Consider the following 17,657-nt stretch of genomic DNA (forward strand, 5'->3'; position numbering starts at 1 on the left):
TTCAGGGTAGTTTAACACAACCGAAAACCATGGTTATCATTACATGGGAATATTCCCAAGAGAGACATTGCTACTGATAAGACTTGATTTGTTAACATTTTTTTGTCTTATTATTAATTATCTGTTTTAGAGCTCAGCACCAGCTAACAGAAAAGGTCACAGTGCAGTTGTGTACCATTCCAGCATGTACATCTACGGGGGATACTTTGGTATCAGGGGCATTTCACAGGAGTTTTGGACTTTCCATTTTGGTAAGTTAAAACACACAATAAGTTTCTGATCCAGTGTAAAACAATGCGTGCTGCAAGAAAGCATGGCTTGCTCTGTTAAAGTTCTTATCAGTAGAAATGATGTAAGTTAGTTTTGGCTTCTCTTTGGCAGCATATAATTATGAATTCTGTCAATAGAATTAATTCCCAGCTGAAATTAATTGGAGCGTGTTATACTAGAAGTTTTGCAGTATGTGCCTGTTTTAGAGCTGAAAACCAGGGAGGTTCTGTTCATTATTCACTAAATCATCAAGAATTACCAAACACTTCCAGATGCAGCACAGTCCCTGGCTTCAGCTTGTTAAATGCCATCTTTTGAATCTCAAATCTGGAACTGACCATGGGGAGCCAGACCTGACAGGAGATGGTGTCATTATTGTATTCATCACTGATCTGGTGGTTGCAAACAAGATGATTCCCAAGGACTTCCTAAATGGATAACTTTTGTTGTCTGGCAGCTATTCAGTCACTATTTTGAAATGAATGATGGGTATATCTCATTCTTCATTCCCTCTCAGGGAGAATAAGCACAGACGTTAATGAAGGAATGTTTTTATTGACTGATTTTTCCCGTTTGCAGCCAGGAAATTATCTTTCTGTGTCAGAGTTAATGAATTAACAAAGCTGTAGGAACCCCTGCTCTGTAAATAAAATTTCCATGGCATCTGTCATACAGCATCTGACATTGTCATTGAAAGTTTATTTAAAAATTGTTTTTTTAAATGCACTTTTTCAGCATCAGAATTTAAGCTGTTAACATATTATAATAAGCTTACAGCAACAGAATAGTTACTTTGTTCTTGAGATAAATTCCTTCTCAGATACTTGGGTAAGTTTCATACATCTCTAAATCAATATTTTGCTTTCAGATACAAGAACATGGTTGTGTATTTCCAGCCCATCTCAGAACACTGGCCCAGGACCTCGGCACGGCCATTCAGCAGTGGTTTATCAGACAGGCATGTACCTCTTTGGAGGACTCATGGGGCTGAGTGAACAGAAGGACTTGTGGAAGTGGGACTTTGTCAGCAGCAGCTGGTCCAGCATCAGAACAAGGTAAACTATGCTATTTGTTACACTCAATTAACACAGACAGAAAGGATTAATCTTACCATTTGATAGTGCAAGCAGGCAGAGAGGGAGATGTTTCCCTTTTGGCGATTGTAGGAATTTTTCAGATCAAGACACAGTACTGCTGCCATCCCTGGGGCTCCAGTTGGCTTTGTTTGGAAGTGCTGTCAGCAACGCGTTGATGCAGCTGTCAGCAGCGTAATTTTGATGTCCCAGTGCAGCTGTTTAGAAGTCATTCTTTTGAGTCAAAAGGAAAATAGAAGCTAAAATCAGTGCAAGTTTCTTGTTGATCTGCCCTTAACTGATGGTTTCTCTCACACGTAGCCAAGGACCTCCTCCAGTGGTAGGTCATGCTTCAGTAGTCTTCAAAGACTCTATGCTGATTTTTGGTGGAGGGATTTCAAATTCCAGTCCTACTGATGACCTCTGGAAGTATCATTTCCATACACAGACATGGAAGAAGCTTACTGATACTACAAAGGCAAACTTTTCTCCTAAAATGCATCACTGCCTCTTAGGAATTGGTGTTGATTTCCAAACTACCTCAGATTTCACTAATACATTCCCCAGCCATTGGAAGAGTAAGCAGAAGGGCCATCACCCGCTGGTGACCATCCCAAAGCACACTCGCTTTTGCACCTACTTCCGCCAACAGCCTGCATACCGAACGTTCAGCAACGAGGAAAGCAACGCAATTGAAATGAAAACCTTTAGCTTGCCGCTGGAGCCAGGGGGCTTTTGTGTATTTCAAACCACTTCAGAGGCAGAGCGAGACTCAAACAGAGCAACAGGCATTTTGTCACAGGACAAGTCTCCCCGTCTGTTTGTCTCTTCAGAGAGAGAGACTTCGGCTGCTCAGATGGAGGGAGAAAAGGAGGGAACCGACTGTCAGCACATGACTGCAGCGGATGAAGCTAGCAGTGACACCAACGTGCTGCTGCTCATTGGGGGTAAACCTTTGTCCAGCTTCTCCGAGATCTCATTCTGGGAAATGGAGTTTGTTAGCTTGTGATGGCTTTGATTGCAAGTGAAAGAATAAATATCCACCAGTGTGCCAGTAGGTGGTAAACCAACTGCTTGCTGCCATCTTCACTTTCCTGCCGGCACACTGGGGAAAAATATTAAACCTTCTCATACTCGCTGTGAACAGATTTTTATGATGCGAACAAAACCTGACATAACTGTATGTCACAACTTGCATGTAAGTCGCGCTTTCTGAAAAGAGCTGTTAGAATGCTGCTCTTTTTGTTACTTTCCCTCTTGGTCACTTACTGTCCCCTCAGATTAGAGGGGCTGATGCTGCCTTGAAAATCAGGGAACCCCAACTGACTCCATAACTGCCATTCAGACTCATTTTGCACTGGCATAAGAAGGAAATACGTACCCGTGAAACTATTTAATACTTGAGTTTGTGCATGTTATGGTCACGTTTGAGGGACATGATGAATCATAATAGCAGTATTTTCTGAGATTTTTAAGATACTGTTTTCTTGAAAGAGTGTTCTTGGCACAATGTATTTGCAATATGAGATGGCCATGACGAGGAAGAAACCCAACAGACAAATGAGCAAGTGAAATCTAGAAGACATTCAGGGAAGTGCATCTAAACCTGAGGAAGTGAAACTGCAGGTTCCTCCTGGAAGATCATGTGCAGCTTCATACCAGAGGAAGTACGTTACACCTGGAAGAACAACATCGTTGCCCAGTGAATGCTCTGTGCAATGACTGAACACAGGACTGAAAGGGTTTGACTTTCTGTTAAGGGGAAAAAAGAGGAAGGCTTGCCAGGAGTGGCACAAACCATAAGATGTTCTGGCTGGTAACTCACATTTTAGCCACAAAGGGATTTCTGCTTTTCCAACTCCATCTCCCTCTGTTTTGTCAACATATGCAGTATTTGTTATAACATTACCCCTCTGTACCAGTAAATTCCAAGTTCATGTATGGTTTGTTTTTCTTTCTGGAAAAGTGCTTTTTTGTGAAAGATAATATTGTCCAATGTTCCAAGCATTTATTTCCATGGGAGTTTCTAAGATACCGGCCTTCTGGCTGAACTTCAGCTTTCTGTAAGAGAGATGCTGATGTCTGAAGTAACTGGAAAGTGTAATTCAATACTTCGGAATATCTGAAAAGATCACTTTTCAAAAGTTTCATAGGAATAATGAATTTTAAGTGAGTATTTACAGCTACTTTTGTCGTCTCTTCACAAGAAGCTGTCACATGAATTCAATAGCAACATCATAGATGAGTTCGCAAAAAGCTGCTTAAGTGTTATTGGGGCCTTCTGTGACCTTTGTTTGGGAACAGAGAGGACTCTATGCTGCCATGTGAATAAGGCCGGCTGCACTTTGTATCAGCGGGTGCTCCTTTTCTGAGCTTTCATGAATTTAAAATATGTATTTACATTTTCAAGATGAACAAAGCACTTACCTTTCTGAATAAAGACCGTGCTCTTGCAAGCCCCAGTCATATCTTGGCACTTCAGCCAGCCTCGAGGGCTGCCCAAGTATTGAATTTCTCTTCAAAGAACAGGGAATCACCCAGTTAAAGGAGATGTGTTCAAAAGGACTTCATACTGCACTTGGGCTGAGCAGGCAGAGAGCTCTGCAGTCCTAAATCAGCAGCACGCTCTTCTTTTGCTGCCGACACGTCTGTTTTGGCATTATCTCGAAAGCACTGCTGTAACATCCAAACTTCTACCTGGGAGTGATGAGGGAAGGAAATATAACCGGAAATGGCAACAATAAACCAGTGATTTTCCAAGTCTCACAAAGGCCTCCTGGCAGGTACAGGTATCCTGGGGAAATGCAAGAGCCCCAGGAAAATGCCATCCATCCTCTGCCATTCTTTTATTCCTCCCCGCCAAACTCCCTTCCCTTTGGCAGCCCCACAAAGGGTTTAGCATTTACTTGGAGCCAACGCAGGCAGGACACGAGCCAGCCCGAAGGCGATGGGTTGGCACAGGGAGGAAAAGGCAGCTTGCAGAACTTGCCCATCTCCCCCGTTTCCTCCCCTCCCCTCGCCTCCGTCGGCATGCCAAGTCAGGTGGCTGCACCAGCGCCTTCGGCACAGCGCCTGCTTCTTCACCTAAGAAATCCTAAGCCTCTCAAACCGTCCCGATGCCGCTGTTCCCAGCCCCGGTATGGGGCACAAGGGGTGCAGGAACTCAGGGAGGGGCTGTGGTGGGAGAGGCGGGGCTCAGGGCCAATAAGCCCCAATAATATTGTGGAGTACAGAAGGAAACTCTACTCCTGAAAGTGGGAATCTGTGCTACAGCAGATTTGCTGAAGCCACTGGAGGCTACTTCTCCCCTTGCCGGCCCACTCCTGGGTCTTTAAGAGGAGGTTTGAGATGTAAAGCTGCTCAGCGGTGGGAGTGCTCCTCTGCCTGGCACCTCGGTCCCTTCTAGGCACGCGTGATGTGTACTTCAGGAGCTCTCCCAGAAACCTGCCAGCAGTACCCAGCCCTCCGCACACAATCCTTGCTTGTACCACTGTGTTGTTTCCTGGGCCACCTTCCCTTTCAAACCTCAACCAGTGCTGCCAACTACACTTAGCAGGGTTCCCAGTGCACCTCAAGCAGTTTCATCCCATGTTCCTGGCACATTTATATCCAACACAGTCACCTTTTCACAGAGGAGGAGAGCGCCTCTGTGGTTGTGCTCACGAGATACTTCTCCACAACCGTAACAGTTAATGAGAATTCACCCCAGGCCCAGTTGAGCGACCAAAATCTGCTGCAATGTGAAAGCTCTGTGGTGGCCTGCACGAAATAACCAATGGAATCACTCCAGCTAATGGCAACTGTTTTGAAACAAAACAAACCAACCCAAACCACTTAAATTTTGGCTGGGCAGGGACTGAAGAGCCTGCCACGAAGCTACCTGGTTTTAAAGTATCTCTGGAAAAAAGGAAGCTTGCGTGGATTTGATGTGCCAAAGTCCATAGAATAAAAGCAAAAGGATGCAGCTTTATTTTACAACCTCATCTGAGACACAAGACGCACTATCGTATCCCAAATGTTATGTAAAGGAGAGCAAATCGATTAACCTATCTCAACAAACTGTCTTTAATTACCACTTTTCTGAATATAACAATGCCTGAATCACAGAGGAATTTTCTTTTAACATGTAGACATTTGAAGAGGTGCATTTATTTAAATATTAAAAAAAATACCTAACCCTAACATGTTTCATTGCTTTGAGGTAGAAAGGGATCTGAAGAACAATTCAGTGGCTCAGCGGGGCTGCGGTTTGACCTACGCAGCAAACAGTGCCACAAGGGAAATTTATTCTCTGTAAGCTTCATTATTAGGATGGAACTATTTCAGTTCCTTTTAATACTTTCCCAAGTTTATTAATTGTTGAGAAATGAAGATGACCATATGCTTTGGTTGCCCTTTGCTGCCTTTTAAGCATTTCATCAAAGCCAGGTTTTGGAAAGAAATAGTTTCCTTTAAAGAAACACCGCATCTCAAAACATAAAGCAATCCTTTATTAGAAATAAAAGCAAGATTGCTCAGGTAACGGCATGCTCTTCTGTCTATATTTTGTGGAATTAACACTTAGGAGTTCAAAACGTCCTTTCTGGGTGTGCTCGGAACAGTGATTTTTAAAACCACTGAAGACCTGACAGTCTGGATAATCTCTACTCTTTTGGAAAGAAATCATTTAATTCTTCAGCATCTGTCTGCAAGTTTAGATACCGGCCTAAGCAACGTTGTAATTGACAACGAATTAAGTTTCTAATGCAGCCTGCAGCTTTGTCATCCCAACTAAGTTTACAACTCTCATCCCAGCCCAGGAACCCTGCTCTTGTATCAGAAGCTGCTCACGCTGAGCATGAGGGAGCGCTCCAATGTGTCTGCCACACGCCTTTGTCTTTGATTTCAAAGGTGCAGAGCTCGCCAGCCTCGCGAGCATCTCTCACGCCCCACATCCCAGCCAACCCGCCCGTTTTTTACTACCACACCAGCATAATACAGTGGTGCTTAAAGATGACTCTGTGAGACTTTTGCACTGATGTGGTGTATTTAAGACAAAACTACAGTATAAACATTTCAAGATTGGGTTGAGTGGACTACAAGTCACAGTTTCTTGTTCCCATTTACAGTTTCTATTTCAATACAGATCTCAGTGCAGTGCCTAACACAGTTCATACATCGCTACTGTGAAACAGAAGCAAGAGGGTGCCACTTCCTTTTATAAAAAAACAACAAATAAATTATACATCAAGAGCTATTGCCGAGCTTTACATATAAAATGTAAAAATACAGTAGTTAGTGTGGCTTTAACAAAAAAAAAAAATCTAGCTAAAAAAATATTCTTATATACTTCAAAAATAAGTTTGTCCAGTTACAGGTGGGGGTGCATGTGTGTGTTTACGAAGCAGAGCACAGTAAAAAGGGGTGAATTTTGTAGGAGAATCTTGCGGCTCCCTGCCACGTAGAGGCTGAAACTGCAGCAGGCGCACAGAGCCACTCGCTGCACCACGTGACAGATCCTGGCTTTCAAGAGACTGTGCCAACCACTTGGATCTCCCTCCTCAATACTGAGACAAGACAGTGCAGCACGTAACGAAACCCAGTCTCTACCAGAATTTCAGCACACCTGGCAGGGCCCTGTGCTTACAGCCATGGTGCCGACACTCGAGCAAACCCACCCGGATGACATCTGCATCCCCAAAAGGCCACTAGCATGGATTATTCTCAATTTTTGGTATAAAAGTTGCGATTGTCCAGCTGCATTCGAGAGCTGTGATGTCACTGTGTCCAACAGCCATGTAGCTACACTACCACTTTCTGGACAAACGAACACTCTATGTGCCCAGCGCTGTAAGTGCCGTCTGGCTGTGGAGGAGACCTGCTAACATATAACCTGCAGAAGATTTGGGGTGTTCCAGAATATGTTCACAATGTCAAAAAAATATCCCGTGCTGTCTATGAAGGCCATGCCGATCCCAACAGTGCACTTCTGCTTCAAGACACGGAGCGAGCGAGGTGCAGACAAAGGGATAATGAGCAAGGGCTGGAAACGGTTTGTGGAAAGAGACCCCGATGTAGCCGCGCTGCTCACCTGAGCACCTCTTCTCTGGTCCTGATGATTTTCTTGCCAAACTCAAATGCTCAAAAAATTGTCCAAAATACAGCTCTTACACCGCTGTCTTTAACAAAGTAGATGTGAAATTTAAAAACATATTCAAACTAATTCATTAGCCATGACCGATTACCAGGTGAGCAGTTATTTTAAGTCATATGACTTAATATTAAACCCCGTTGCCACTGAAGTAAAGAATAGATTCCTGTAACTCAGGCGTAAGAGGGCCTCAGCTCCCACATTTTAGCACCTGTTTCAAAAGCCCATCAGACCACTGCCACGTCCTCAGCCCATGCAGACACTCTGGACTCTCCCTGATGGACTCAATGGGAAGGACTTGAAATGCCCTCCTAAGACTCAGCATCTCCTGCATCTCCTGAGATTCATCAGTTCGAGATACAGCATGGGGATTGTTTATTATAACTGTTAGGATTTCTGTAAAATCTTTGATCGCTCATGGACTGTGACTGGAGAGAAATGATTTTCACTTTGAGATCAAATCACTTACGGTTTTAGTTTAAAGTTATCTTTTTTTTAAGATAAAGTTAAAAAGCCTTCATCTCTGCATGCACACACAGCAAGAGGGCACCAGGCCAGTCCATGAGGACAGGCTGGGATGGGCATCAGGAAGGGAAGTAAGGAGAACTTTGCTAGGAAAAAAGAAATTGAACTTTTTAAACCTAGGAGCTGACCTTTTTCCACTGACTGCAAGATAACATTTGCTTACTCATTCCTGACAACTCTTAAAGCTCTTGAGTGGTTGGCAGACCTGCCAACATCCCAACACCAGATTCACACAGAAGTTTTATCTCTCAATTTCTTTAAATAAATACCAAAAAATAAACTTCCAGAGGATGATTGGACCTTAGAGCCAATCAATCAATAGTATAGCAATAATAAGAAAATCCCTTTTTCTCAGTGCCACACAGGTATTAATACTTTTCAACATTAACTGTAGGAACTGTTGTACCTACTTAGGTTTGATACAATGCAGGTGATGAGTAATGCTATGTTTCCCTGTTAGCCGGTCACAATACAACATCTACAGCAGAACAGTGAGGTCTAACTTCAGGACGTTTGGGTATGCAGTGATGCGGCTGTTCAGGTTACCTGCAGCCTTGGCCTCAGTGGGCTCCTGATATAAGCCATGATTTGGAATAGTTAAATAAGCTGTGCTGGGTTAAATAGAGTGAAAATTTGCTCCAAATATTAAATGTCACTGGAAAGGGTTGGGTTTGCAGCCCCAAATCTCACAGAAATGCCCAGTATAACATTTGAAAATTTTGAACTTTTGAATAACATTTCTGGTCCTCTGAGAAGTGAGGAAAACCTCATCCCTTTGAAATCTGTGTGCACGTGTATAAATACAACCTTCCCCTCTGATCACTATTGCGACCACACTGAAATAGCAGTTGGCTCCTTGGAACCATTTAGATTTCAGGGGGACGCACTCGCCACATGTTATTTACTTCTATTTGCTGTGTGTGATTACTTGGGAGGGATCTAAGGATGGCATTCAACATGTGACGCTGTAAAACTGCAAACGCTGTAAGCTTCTGTTATTTGATTTTTGTGAGGGATTCAAGCTAACAGTTCACAGAGCTCCTGAACCCAGTGGGAAGAGTCAAATATCAAACATATCTTAAAGAAAACGCTACTGCATTCTGTCTATTTACAACCCCAACACATGTAGCTGGTGAATGCCAGCTCAGCTGCTGAGCAAACAGATCGAGAGCAAGTGCCAAGTTTCCCCACACAGGCCTGGCTTTGTGCAGGCAGCCGACTGTTGCAGCCATAGCTTCCCTTTTCCTGCAGGAACTCTGCTGGCAACTGCATCATTAATCCTGACTAAGACGTTTGATATTCAAATCAAGAACTTCCTACATTTTAAGACGCAATAAGGCTCCGACTTGGAAGTATTAAAAAAAGCCAATACTCAACTGGATGTAACAACAGAGCTGAAGGGCTGGTGAGCAGCAACATTCCACCTGGTTCAGAACACCATCTCCCCTGGCTGGCAGCATGGGCAGCCTGCCCGCACAGGGCTCCGGGCGCTGGCTGGAGGGGTTCTCGAGGCAATGGCTGAAATCATTGCCTGCAGCGTTACTCTGGCATCTCAGTCCTAGGTGGTCCCCATGGTTTCTAGGTTTCTCTATTAAGGCCCCAGGGGTTTTGAGGAGTGGCAGTGGGCCATGGAAATGTCACCATGACTTCCTCCTTAATGCCCTCATTTAGCATCTTGCAAACAAGACCACAAGCACAGCACTAAGAACACCCTTGTCTGAAAGAAGCAGCCCAGCCGTGCACCAGCTCACTCGCACAACCCACACTGGTTTGGTCCTAATCTTTGTCTCCACTGAGATGTGTGCGCAGCCGATGTGCAGTTGTGCATGCAGGTCTGAGAACCAACTTTCACATTTAAGACTGTTTTTAAGAACCACATGTACATAAATATTTATAAACAGCAGCACTACGCCGAAAACATCCTCCAACTCCAGTCATATGTACAAACCTGTTCATAAGGAAGATCCCAGTTGTTTCATCTGTGCATCCCTCTTAGGAGATGCAGAGCTCATCGGGCTTCTGTATTTCTCCCTCTGAGTCTGCATTGACCTTTTAGACAGTCTGCATCCCCAGGGTTCCTGTGCTCAACACTACATCTCAACATGTGGATCCTGCTGACCAGGACTCAAACAATCTCTTACGTATTCTATCCCGTGCTTCACCTGAGCACCAAAAGGCCTCCACCAGCTCTGTGGACCATTCTCTTGAAAGCGCTCCTACACTCCTTCTACAAAAAGTGAACTGCTTACAGGAACTTTTAATTTTTTTTCCTGTTTTCATCTTATTTTTTTCTATTCTGTGTTCCACATACAACCATTAGATGACACTCCGAACAGAATTTAAGGTGGTGTTAAGAACTGATCTAAGCTGTACCCTCACGCTGCTAACACACCTGGGACTGCCAAAGCACAGCATCTGGAAACAACGCCCAGAAACAGTATGAACAGAAACAAGAACATTCTTCCTCCCTAATCCTATACAACAACAAAGCTAACCAGTAAGCTGTTTCTGAAATATAAACTGTACTCATACCTCACTGCCTCAGCATTTAAAACATACATATCTTAGCCTAAACTGCATGTGTTTGAGTCATACAGGAAATGAAATCATCAGTGTCAAAATGTGGGACCTCTGCTATAGTCTGCTAATGATATAAGCTGTTTGGCAGGTTAATCCTCCTTTTTCTGGTTGCAAAAAGCAACTCAAATCCAGTCAACGTAGTTGGGTCACTGATGGACTAAATTTTCATTCTTTCCAGGTACTGTTATAAAAAGAGGTGCAGGAATATTAAGAGGTTTAAGGCCAAAATGGTGAGCATGCGTGGGTAAAACAAAGGAGAGAGAGGGAATAATCACACAGAAGTGTCATTGGTGGTAGAGAAGTCATCGCTACTGTGAGCCACCATACATAGCATGGCCACAAGGTGGCCCTACAAGTTCTCCTAATCTTTCTAATATCAATCTACAGCGGTCAGGGGACTCTGTGCTCACACACTACAATCTAACATCACAGTGAATGCTTTTCCATTAACACTTGAGAGGCAGCACAGGGTAAGAAAGACTAAACCCAGTGTGAGTAGAACACAACTAGATTCTGTTCCTCATGTTAAGAGCTAACTCCAGTGTGGCATTTCACTCCTCCCAAGGGAAAAGATCAAACGTGCAAGTGGTTTTATATCCTGGATTAGACTGTAATTCCAGTTAGATTGTAATAACTGTAGAAGTCTCTTCCTGGATCCTAGCAAACGAGGTGGCTGACTCCTGTTCAGCAAGTTTGATCCCAAGCAAATCTTTCAGAAGGATCCTTTGGAGATACGTTAGAAGTTCTGAGTTTTTACAAGGTGGGAAGTGCAGAAACTCCTTCTTCTAGAGTTCAGTGGTGAGTAAACATTTTGTTCTTATTGTAGCGTCTTCAGTGACTGGGCTGAAAGGGAAATAATAAAATGAGGCCCTGTAAATACACTCCTCCAAAAAAGGTTTATCATGAAGGACTGAAAAAGGTGAATATTGTTCCAAAGAGTGTTAATAGCTGTTCCACTCATAATTTAATGAGACCAATGGAAAACCCACAGAAGAGCAAACTGAATCGGCTTCACACAGTGCAGCGGTGGCAATGAGAGGTTCACTAAGACCTGATGATCACTGCCATCATTCTGCTTCACCCGCATGGCAGAATGGAATAGGAAGGGGAAAAGCTTCTATAGATTCTGTAGTCTGACCTCCTGACAGCTTGGAAATAAATAGGGGACATCCCCCCGGCCCAGTCCTCAGACCGGTACTGAAACACTGTGAAGAGATTTCTCTGGAAATTAATCTGTACCATAATTTTAGGTCAGTACTAAAAGGTGTCAGCAGATAAGGAAAGAAACTGAAGTGAAATGATAATTTAAAAGAATTCATTGATTTTATAGCACTTATAATGACAAATGGTTTACCTCCAACTCCAGCTAAATTTGTGTGCTCTGTTTCTTTACTTACTTGAAAAAAAAAAGTTTCCTTACCCTTCAAACAATGTCATACTAAGGTGCACACATGCTAACCGCTCTATGTATTTATAAGACTTCAAATGCTATAAACTCAGGCAGAAGCATAGCGCAGCAATGCAAGACACACTATATAATAATGACCACTGTAACTATTCAAGTGGAAGTAAGAGCACACGCTTCCATTACACCCTCCACATGCTTCTGAAATGAGCACCGAGGAGACATTACCTTGCAAGGACTTCCGATGTCTGCTGGGATGGTGGCAATCCAGCTGACAACAGAGCCTCTGTGCTGCCTCTGATGGCCCTCATAGCTAAGGCGGCATCATTTCCAAGAGGCCCATTGGAAATCAGCCCAGTCTGAATTGGGGAGAATGAAACAAGAAACTGAAATAAAAGCCTATCAGGACAAGACAGGCTGATTTGTCAATATGGCTTATTTGTAACAGTAAAAATTAACATTTATCAAGCTTCAATGTGGGCTTCACTAAGTTCTTAAAGAAATTTTATGGCATTTACCCACAATGTAATGCAGCAAAAATGAAGTTTAATTATTAATAGGGTACATATCTTGTTCGATTTACTCCAGGTGAATTAGTTTGCTTTAGTTTTGGTCTGGTATAGCCTTTCAAATTATTACAAATTGTTATATTTTACTTGAGCTACCAGTTCTTAATCATGACAAAAATTATGACAAAAGCTTTTGGTTTTTTGTTTGGTTGTTGTTAAGGAACAGTCAAGTAACTCACTGGCACTATCCACCTCGGTGTTATTATGGGCTGGGAAGACACCTACAAAAAGCAAACAAATGCTCATTAGAAAAGGCTGGAAGTAGCCTCCCAATATACTATACTCCCAATATACAATACAATATTGCCTCCCAAACTGATCTCAGCTATTTGTCCATCATTAGTCTTTGAACCACGTTAGTCATTAGCTACAGATAATGTGACTTCATACCAAAAGATAAACGGTACCCATGCAGCACACACCTAACACCCACTCACTCACAGAAACTCCCTGGTACCAGTTTCAACACAGCACTCCTTTCCCAAACAGCAACTGAACCCATTTGTGGACGAAGTTAACAGAGAGTGCACTTCTGTGAACAGTTTAAAGGTCCTACTCCTTCCCCCTTTTTGATGCACGCAATGAGACTCCTTTTTGGCTGGCACAGATAATTATATTTATCTATATGAAAAGGCTAATTTGTATTAAAAGTTCATTTTTTGAGTATTAATTTTATACGCATACACACCTACATATGTCTCTGTGTGTGTATATACACATTTACATATAATTTCTGAAATAATATATATACCCCAAATCCTGATAAGCATGGCTGGTACTTGCAGGTCCGCTAAAATAAAACTAGAGGTTATTGTGGCACAGCGGCAAGTTAATTCTTTAGGTTCCTCCACTTCCATTACAAAGCTGTAGGGTCTACAACCTTATGCCAGCTACAACCCTATAAGTAGAAGGGCAAATGGGCAGTGATCCAGGTCAAGCACCGCTTCACTCTATTGCAGCAGATCCAAGCCTGGTGGACAGATACTAAAGCCAGAAGAGAGTTCATGAGTAAAAACCACTGTATATGTGAAGGAAGAAGTTTGGGTTTGAAATACATTTACCCGAGGTGTGGCTTCTGTAAAGTCAATTAGATTCTCTGTCAATGATGTTAAGGAAACGTCCTGGTCATCTGGAGTGCTCTATGGAATAAATCAATTTTGAATTGAATTCCCAATAATAACCAGCGAGGTCATGTGGTTTCCCAAGTTATAGATCAGTGTCCTTAATGTAACACCACTGTTTACCAGGTCTGTTTTCTCAAATCTTTCCAAATGATCTTTTCTAATAGCTGTTTCATTTCACTTATTCTCATCCACGTACTGGAAACAATGTCATTGCCATGTAAGCTGTGAAACAGTCCCATTCTCCTATATGAAGATGAGGTACTGAGCCATTTGACACGGTCAGCGAGGTCTGTGAGCTGAATAATTGAACTCAGATGACAAATTTGATAATTTTTGGTATCAACTACATAACACTGGTTTGGAGGGACAACTGCCAAAGGGCATGTTGCTTTAGTGATCCAGGATAACCCTTCAGTCTGCTGAAATAACAGAGTCCAGTGTTAAGAGTCCTCTCTTCTTTTGGAGAGGGTTAAAGGAAGGTTGGCCTCTGAATTGCTACACGCATCTCATGGAGTTAAGTTAAAAATTACCTTTATCCTTAAGGTAACCATAATACAACCATTAAACAGTTAAATTTAAACTTTTTCCTTTGTGGTTATTATTTTGAGGGGAATTGCCTATGTCAGAATTTCATCCCTGCAGTCTCTTTCCTGGAGCATCAAATCACTGGGATATAAAGGTCTCTCCTCCAGCCCTTTAAACAACTAGTTTACAAAAATAAGTGTCAGGCAAAGAACCTGAAAGGACACTTGGAAGTGGCCTTTGGATAGATCTGTACAGTGTCCCTGCCTGCTTCAGAAAGCACTCTTTGGTATTCACCAGCGTCTGGTATTCATTGAGATATGAGAGGCACGCAGCAAGGTCTGCTGTGCTTGCCTGGAGGCATCAGTAGCTCAGAACATTGACACACAGAAACCCTCCAGGCTGACAGGTGGTGATACCTTTGGAACAGCCGCCTCCTCAGCTGGAGCCAGATTAGCTGGAATCAGCAGGTCCTCCTGGTTAGAGGCAGCATAGTCCTCATTTAGAGCGTTACTGAAAGGAGAAAACATCCTCATCAGCGCACTGCCTGGATAGCAGGAAGCAGTGCTACTTCCCTGACAGCTCAACCCAAAAATCCCACAACAGTTCCACGCGAGGCAGACAAAAGAGTGATGTTTGTAAGTTGAAGTAAATGCCTTCCAACTACCTCTGCAGATTACTGCGCTCTGTCATAGTTTCACCTACAGCTACGTGTAGATCCAACACTATCAATGTCTTCTATCTCAAAATAGATTCTTCAGCCCTTGTTTCTAATTTGCCTGAAGCCTTCCCTGCCAACCTCTTATCTTCCTCTTTGCAGCCAGGGGCAGCAGGCTGTCAGATATTTCAGAAGATGAGAGAGAGGTGCTTACTGCTTGCTAGGATACTCACCCCAAGGCCTGGCCTACACTGATTAACTGCTGCAACAGTGATTAAAGATGCATCGGTAAACTTGCTTAATTAGATGTAGCCTAACTGCTCAGCAACTCTTCCTCATATGTTCAAACCTGTTTATCATCATCTCCATGTGGTTCCCATACACCAGGAAACACGTTTCTCCTGAATCACTTACGGAACAAAGGTGTTTGAGGCAGGGATAGCTTTCAGGAGCTCTCGTGGGTCTTGAAATACTGGAATGGTTGCTGGGGGAATACTCTGTGTTTTGCCTAACGGAAGAACGTTCCTGGTACAAAACGAAACAAAAATCAGATATAACCATCCACAAAAAGCTCTTCATGAATCACTTTTACAGAGTATTTTTGCTAGGTGTACATTTCATTCAATATCCCCATACACTCTCTGAGGTCTGACACATGCTCAAATTCAAGAGCAAGAAATTATATGTTGTAATCCTTTATATTTTTCAATGCCTGAAATCCCACTGGAACCAGCAATCATTTGAGATCAAGTCATTCTCATGAAATCAACTGCCAGTATCAGGTTTTTTTATACAATTCTTCTTCTCCACTGCAAAACAGCTACTATACACAGACCCAGCCCCTCTGCCCACATTCAAGTTGTTCATGGGTTAGAAATAACAGTATCAATTGAAGGTGCAGTTGGAGAAATCTGTATTACCTTGGATATAATAAAATTTAACAACTCTAGTGCTTGCTGGCTTTCATTTTATAACCACCTCACATTCACATTAAGCTACATTATACAATGTAAAATACAATGATCACTGAGCCACTGAAAGACTACAGTGAACTGCAGGTTCTCAGTGCGGTACTTGGCTAACTAGATCACGCATTTCTTGCAAATCTATTCAGTACCTGGTAACAGCATCCTGAATATTGGAATTCTTGATACCTGTCAGGCTGTCTTCTCTTACAAACTGAGAGGAAAAAAACAAAGATATAAATTTGTGTCAGTTCCAAAATTCACAGAAGGGCCAAATGTCTCCCTCCTAACATGGAAGCGTGCTGTTCATCTGCTGCCCAGGGGCTTAAAACATCAGTTCTATGTGAAAACTTCAGTGCAGAAATATAAATAATGCACCAACAGAGCCAAATAATACACCATTTGCTACAGAACTTACTAGAACATGCCAGAAGTATAGCCTTAGTCACAGAATCACAGAATAATTTCTTGGTTAGAAGGCAACCTTTGGAGGTGACCTGTCTCAATAACCACTCAAACCAGGCCTTGTTCATGGCCTTGTCCAGTTACACATTGAGTATCATCAAGGATGGAGATTCCTCCTCAGGCAACTGTTCCAGTACTGTATCACTGTTATTGTAAAGCAGGGATGAAAGGCTCTCTTACTCTGCCTTGGGCTTCAGCTCTTGGAGCACCCTTATTGGCAAGGCACCTTCTTCAACACCAGGCAATTGAAGAGAAATAAAACAGTTAAGAATGTCACAGTCCTTATCAGTTGAGTATTTACCTTGTGCCCTGCTTCTGCCTGGGCCTTCAGAATATTGCTTTTGATATCTGCTGGAAGCCATGTTGCTGCTGCAATTGGGCTCTCAATTGCATTGTTAAGACATTTATCTGTCAACTTTACCACTTCATCCTAGACATAAGAAATCTTTATCAGAAGCAGTTTTAACATGGAAAAGTCTGGGCTGAAGTTTATTAACATCTCTAAATAACAAAAAGGCTCCGAGTGAGAAAGAAATCAGCAGAGTTATACCAAAATAAAAAACCCCCAATGTTTTCCTTTACCTTCCAACTCAGTTGTAAGGTCACAGCAAAACAAAGTTAAAAAGCACAACGCTTAAAGAGTGGAGATGCAAAGAGCTGTGCTAAGAATACAGTGTTCAAGAACTGAACAATGTGGACTCTAAATTTGCAGCCTATTTTATGGATAGAAGGTTAATGCAGCAGACATCATATCATATTATATCGGTATAGCCTGACTACAAGCTGATCATTTACCCTCAAATGCAATTTGGTAAGATTTTTACCCTAAAATCTACTTATAAATTAGAACAACGGTTAAATGTGCTATTTGCTACCTCTCCCATCACCGACTACATCAGAGAAAACTTGGCAGCCACATACATACTGAAGATAATTCAAAAAGAGATATCTTTTCTCTACAGTATATTTCATTATGTGAATTGCATTTCTTAATTATAAAATGGTTAATTAACCATTTGATCTACTAATTGCTATTTGATTAGTGACAGAAGTTAATTAACTGAGTGGAAACTAAACCTTGTGACCTTTCTTCTCAGGCTATGACTCAGCAGGGGGAGACAGAGTCCTGCTTTCCTTCACCATATGCCACTGCTGCTTCGTAAGTCAGGTTCTTTCCTGGAGGCAAGTGCTGCATTCCTGCAACATGCCTGAGTGCACGCAGTGAGTCCAGAGGGCACAAAGCCCATTGCGGGGACAGAGAGCAGAGCAGAGAAGTTAAAAAAAAGGTGAAACCCTGTCACCCACACAGCTCTCCTTCCACTTTCAGCTTTTTTTGCTCACTGGAAATGCCACTGAGAACTTCCAGGTCGT

General features: G+C 42.6%; 2 protein-coding genes across 16 annotated transcripts in view; one reads left to right on the forward strand and one right to left on the reverse strand.

The window, feature by feature from the left end:
- The window catches only part of LOC128852479 (ras guanine nucleotide exchange factor F-like), a 37,454-nt gene extending 29,656 nt beyond the window's left edge, over nucleotides 1-7,798 (forward strand). For 8 of the 10 annotated variants that reach the window (XM_054069727.1, XM_054069728.1, XM_054069726.1 and 5 more), the window contains 3 exons: nucleotides 131-251; nucleotides 1,139-1,325; nucleotides 1,665-7,798. In XM_054069727.1, the coding sequence (XP_053925702.1) occupies nucleotides 131-251; nucleotides 1,139-1,325; nucleotides 1,665-2,352 (996 nt within the window). In that variant the 3' untranslated portion in view covers nucleotides 2,353-7,798. The remainder of the gene's footprint in view (nucleotides 1-130; nucleotides 252-1,138; nucleotides 1,326-1,664) is intronic. The other 2 variants (XM_054069734.1, XM_054069735.1) reach the window with 2 other exon arrangements.
- A 2,758-nt stretch (nucleotides 7,799-10,556) lies between these two features.
- EPB41L5 (erythrocyte membrane protein band 4.1 like 5) overlaps nucleotides 10,557-17,657 on the reverse strand; it is a 57,992-nt gene continuing 50,891 nt past the window's right edge. For 3 of the 6 annotated variants that reach the window (XM_054069718.1, XM_054069720.1, XM_054069719.1), the window contains 8 exons: nucleotides 16,588-16,716; nucleotides 15,974-16,035; nucleotides 15,271-15,381; nucleotides 14,618-14,711; nucleotides 13,614-13,691; nucleotides 12,732-12,773; nucleotides 12,212-12,342; nucleotides 10,557-11,421 (listed from right to left, as the gene is read on the reverse strand). In XM_054069718.1, the coding sequence (XP_053925693.1) occupies nucleotides 11,364-11,421; nucleotides 12,212-12,342; nucleotides 12,732-12,773; nucleotides 13,614-13,691; nucleotides 14,618-14,711; nucleotides 15,271-15,381; nucleotides 15,974-16,035; nucleotides 16,588-16,716 (705 nt within the window). In that variant the 3' untranslated portion in view covers nucleotides 10,557-11,363. Of the gene's footprint in view, nucleotides 11,422-12,211; nucleotides 13,692-14,617; nucleotides 14,712-15,270; nucleotides 15,382-15,973; nucleotides 16,036-16,587; nucleotides 16,717-17,657 lie in introns of those variants that run through there. The other 3 variants (XM_054069723.1, XM_054069721.1, XM_054069722.1) reach the window with 3 other exon arrangements.

Source organism: Cuculus canorus, chromosome 6 (assembly GCF_017976375.1).
Source record: "Cuculus canorus isolate bCucCan1 chromosome 6, bCucCan1.pri, whole genome shotgun sequence".
NCBI lineage: Eukaryota > Metazoa > Chordata > Aves > Cuculiformes > Cuculidae > Cuculus > Cuculus canorus.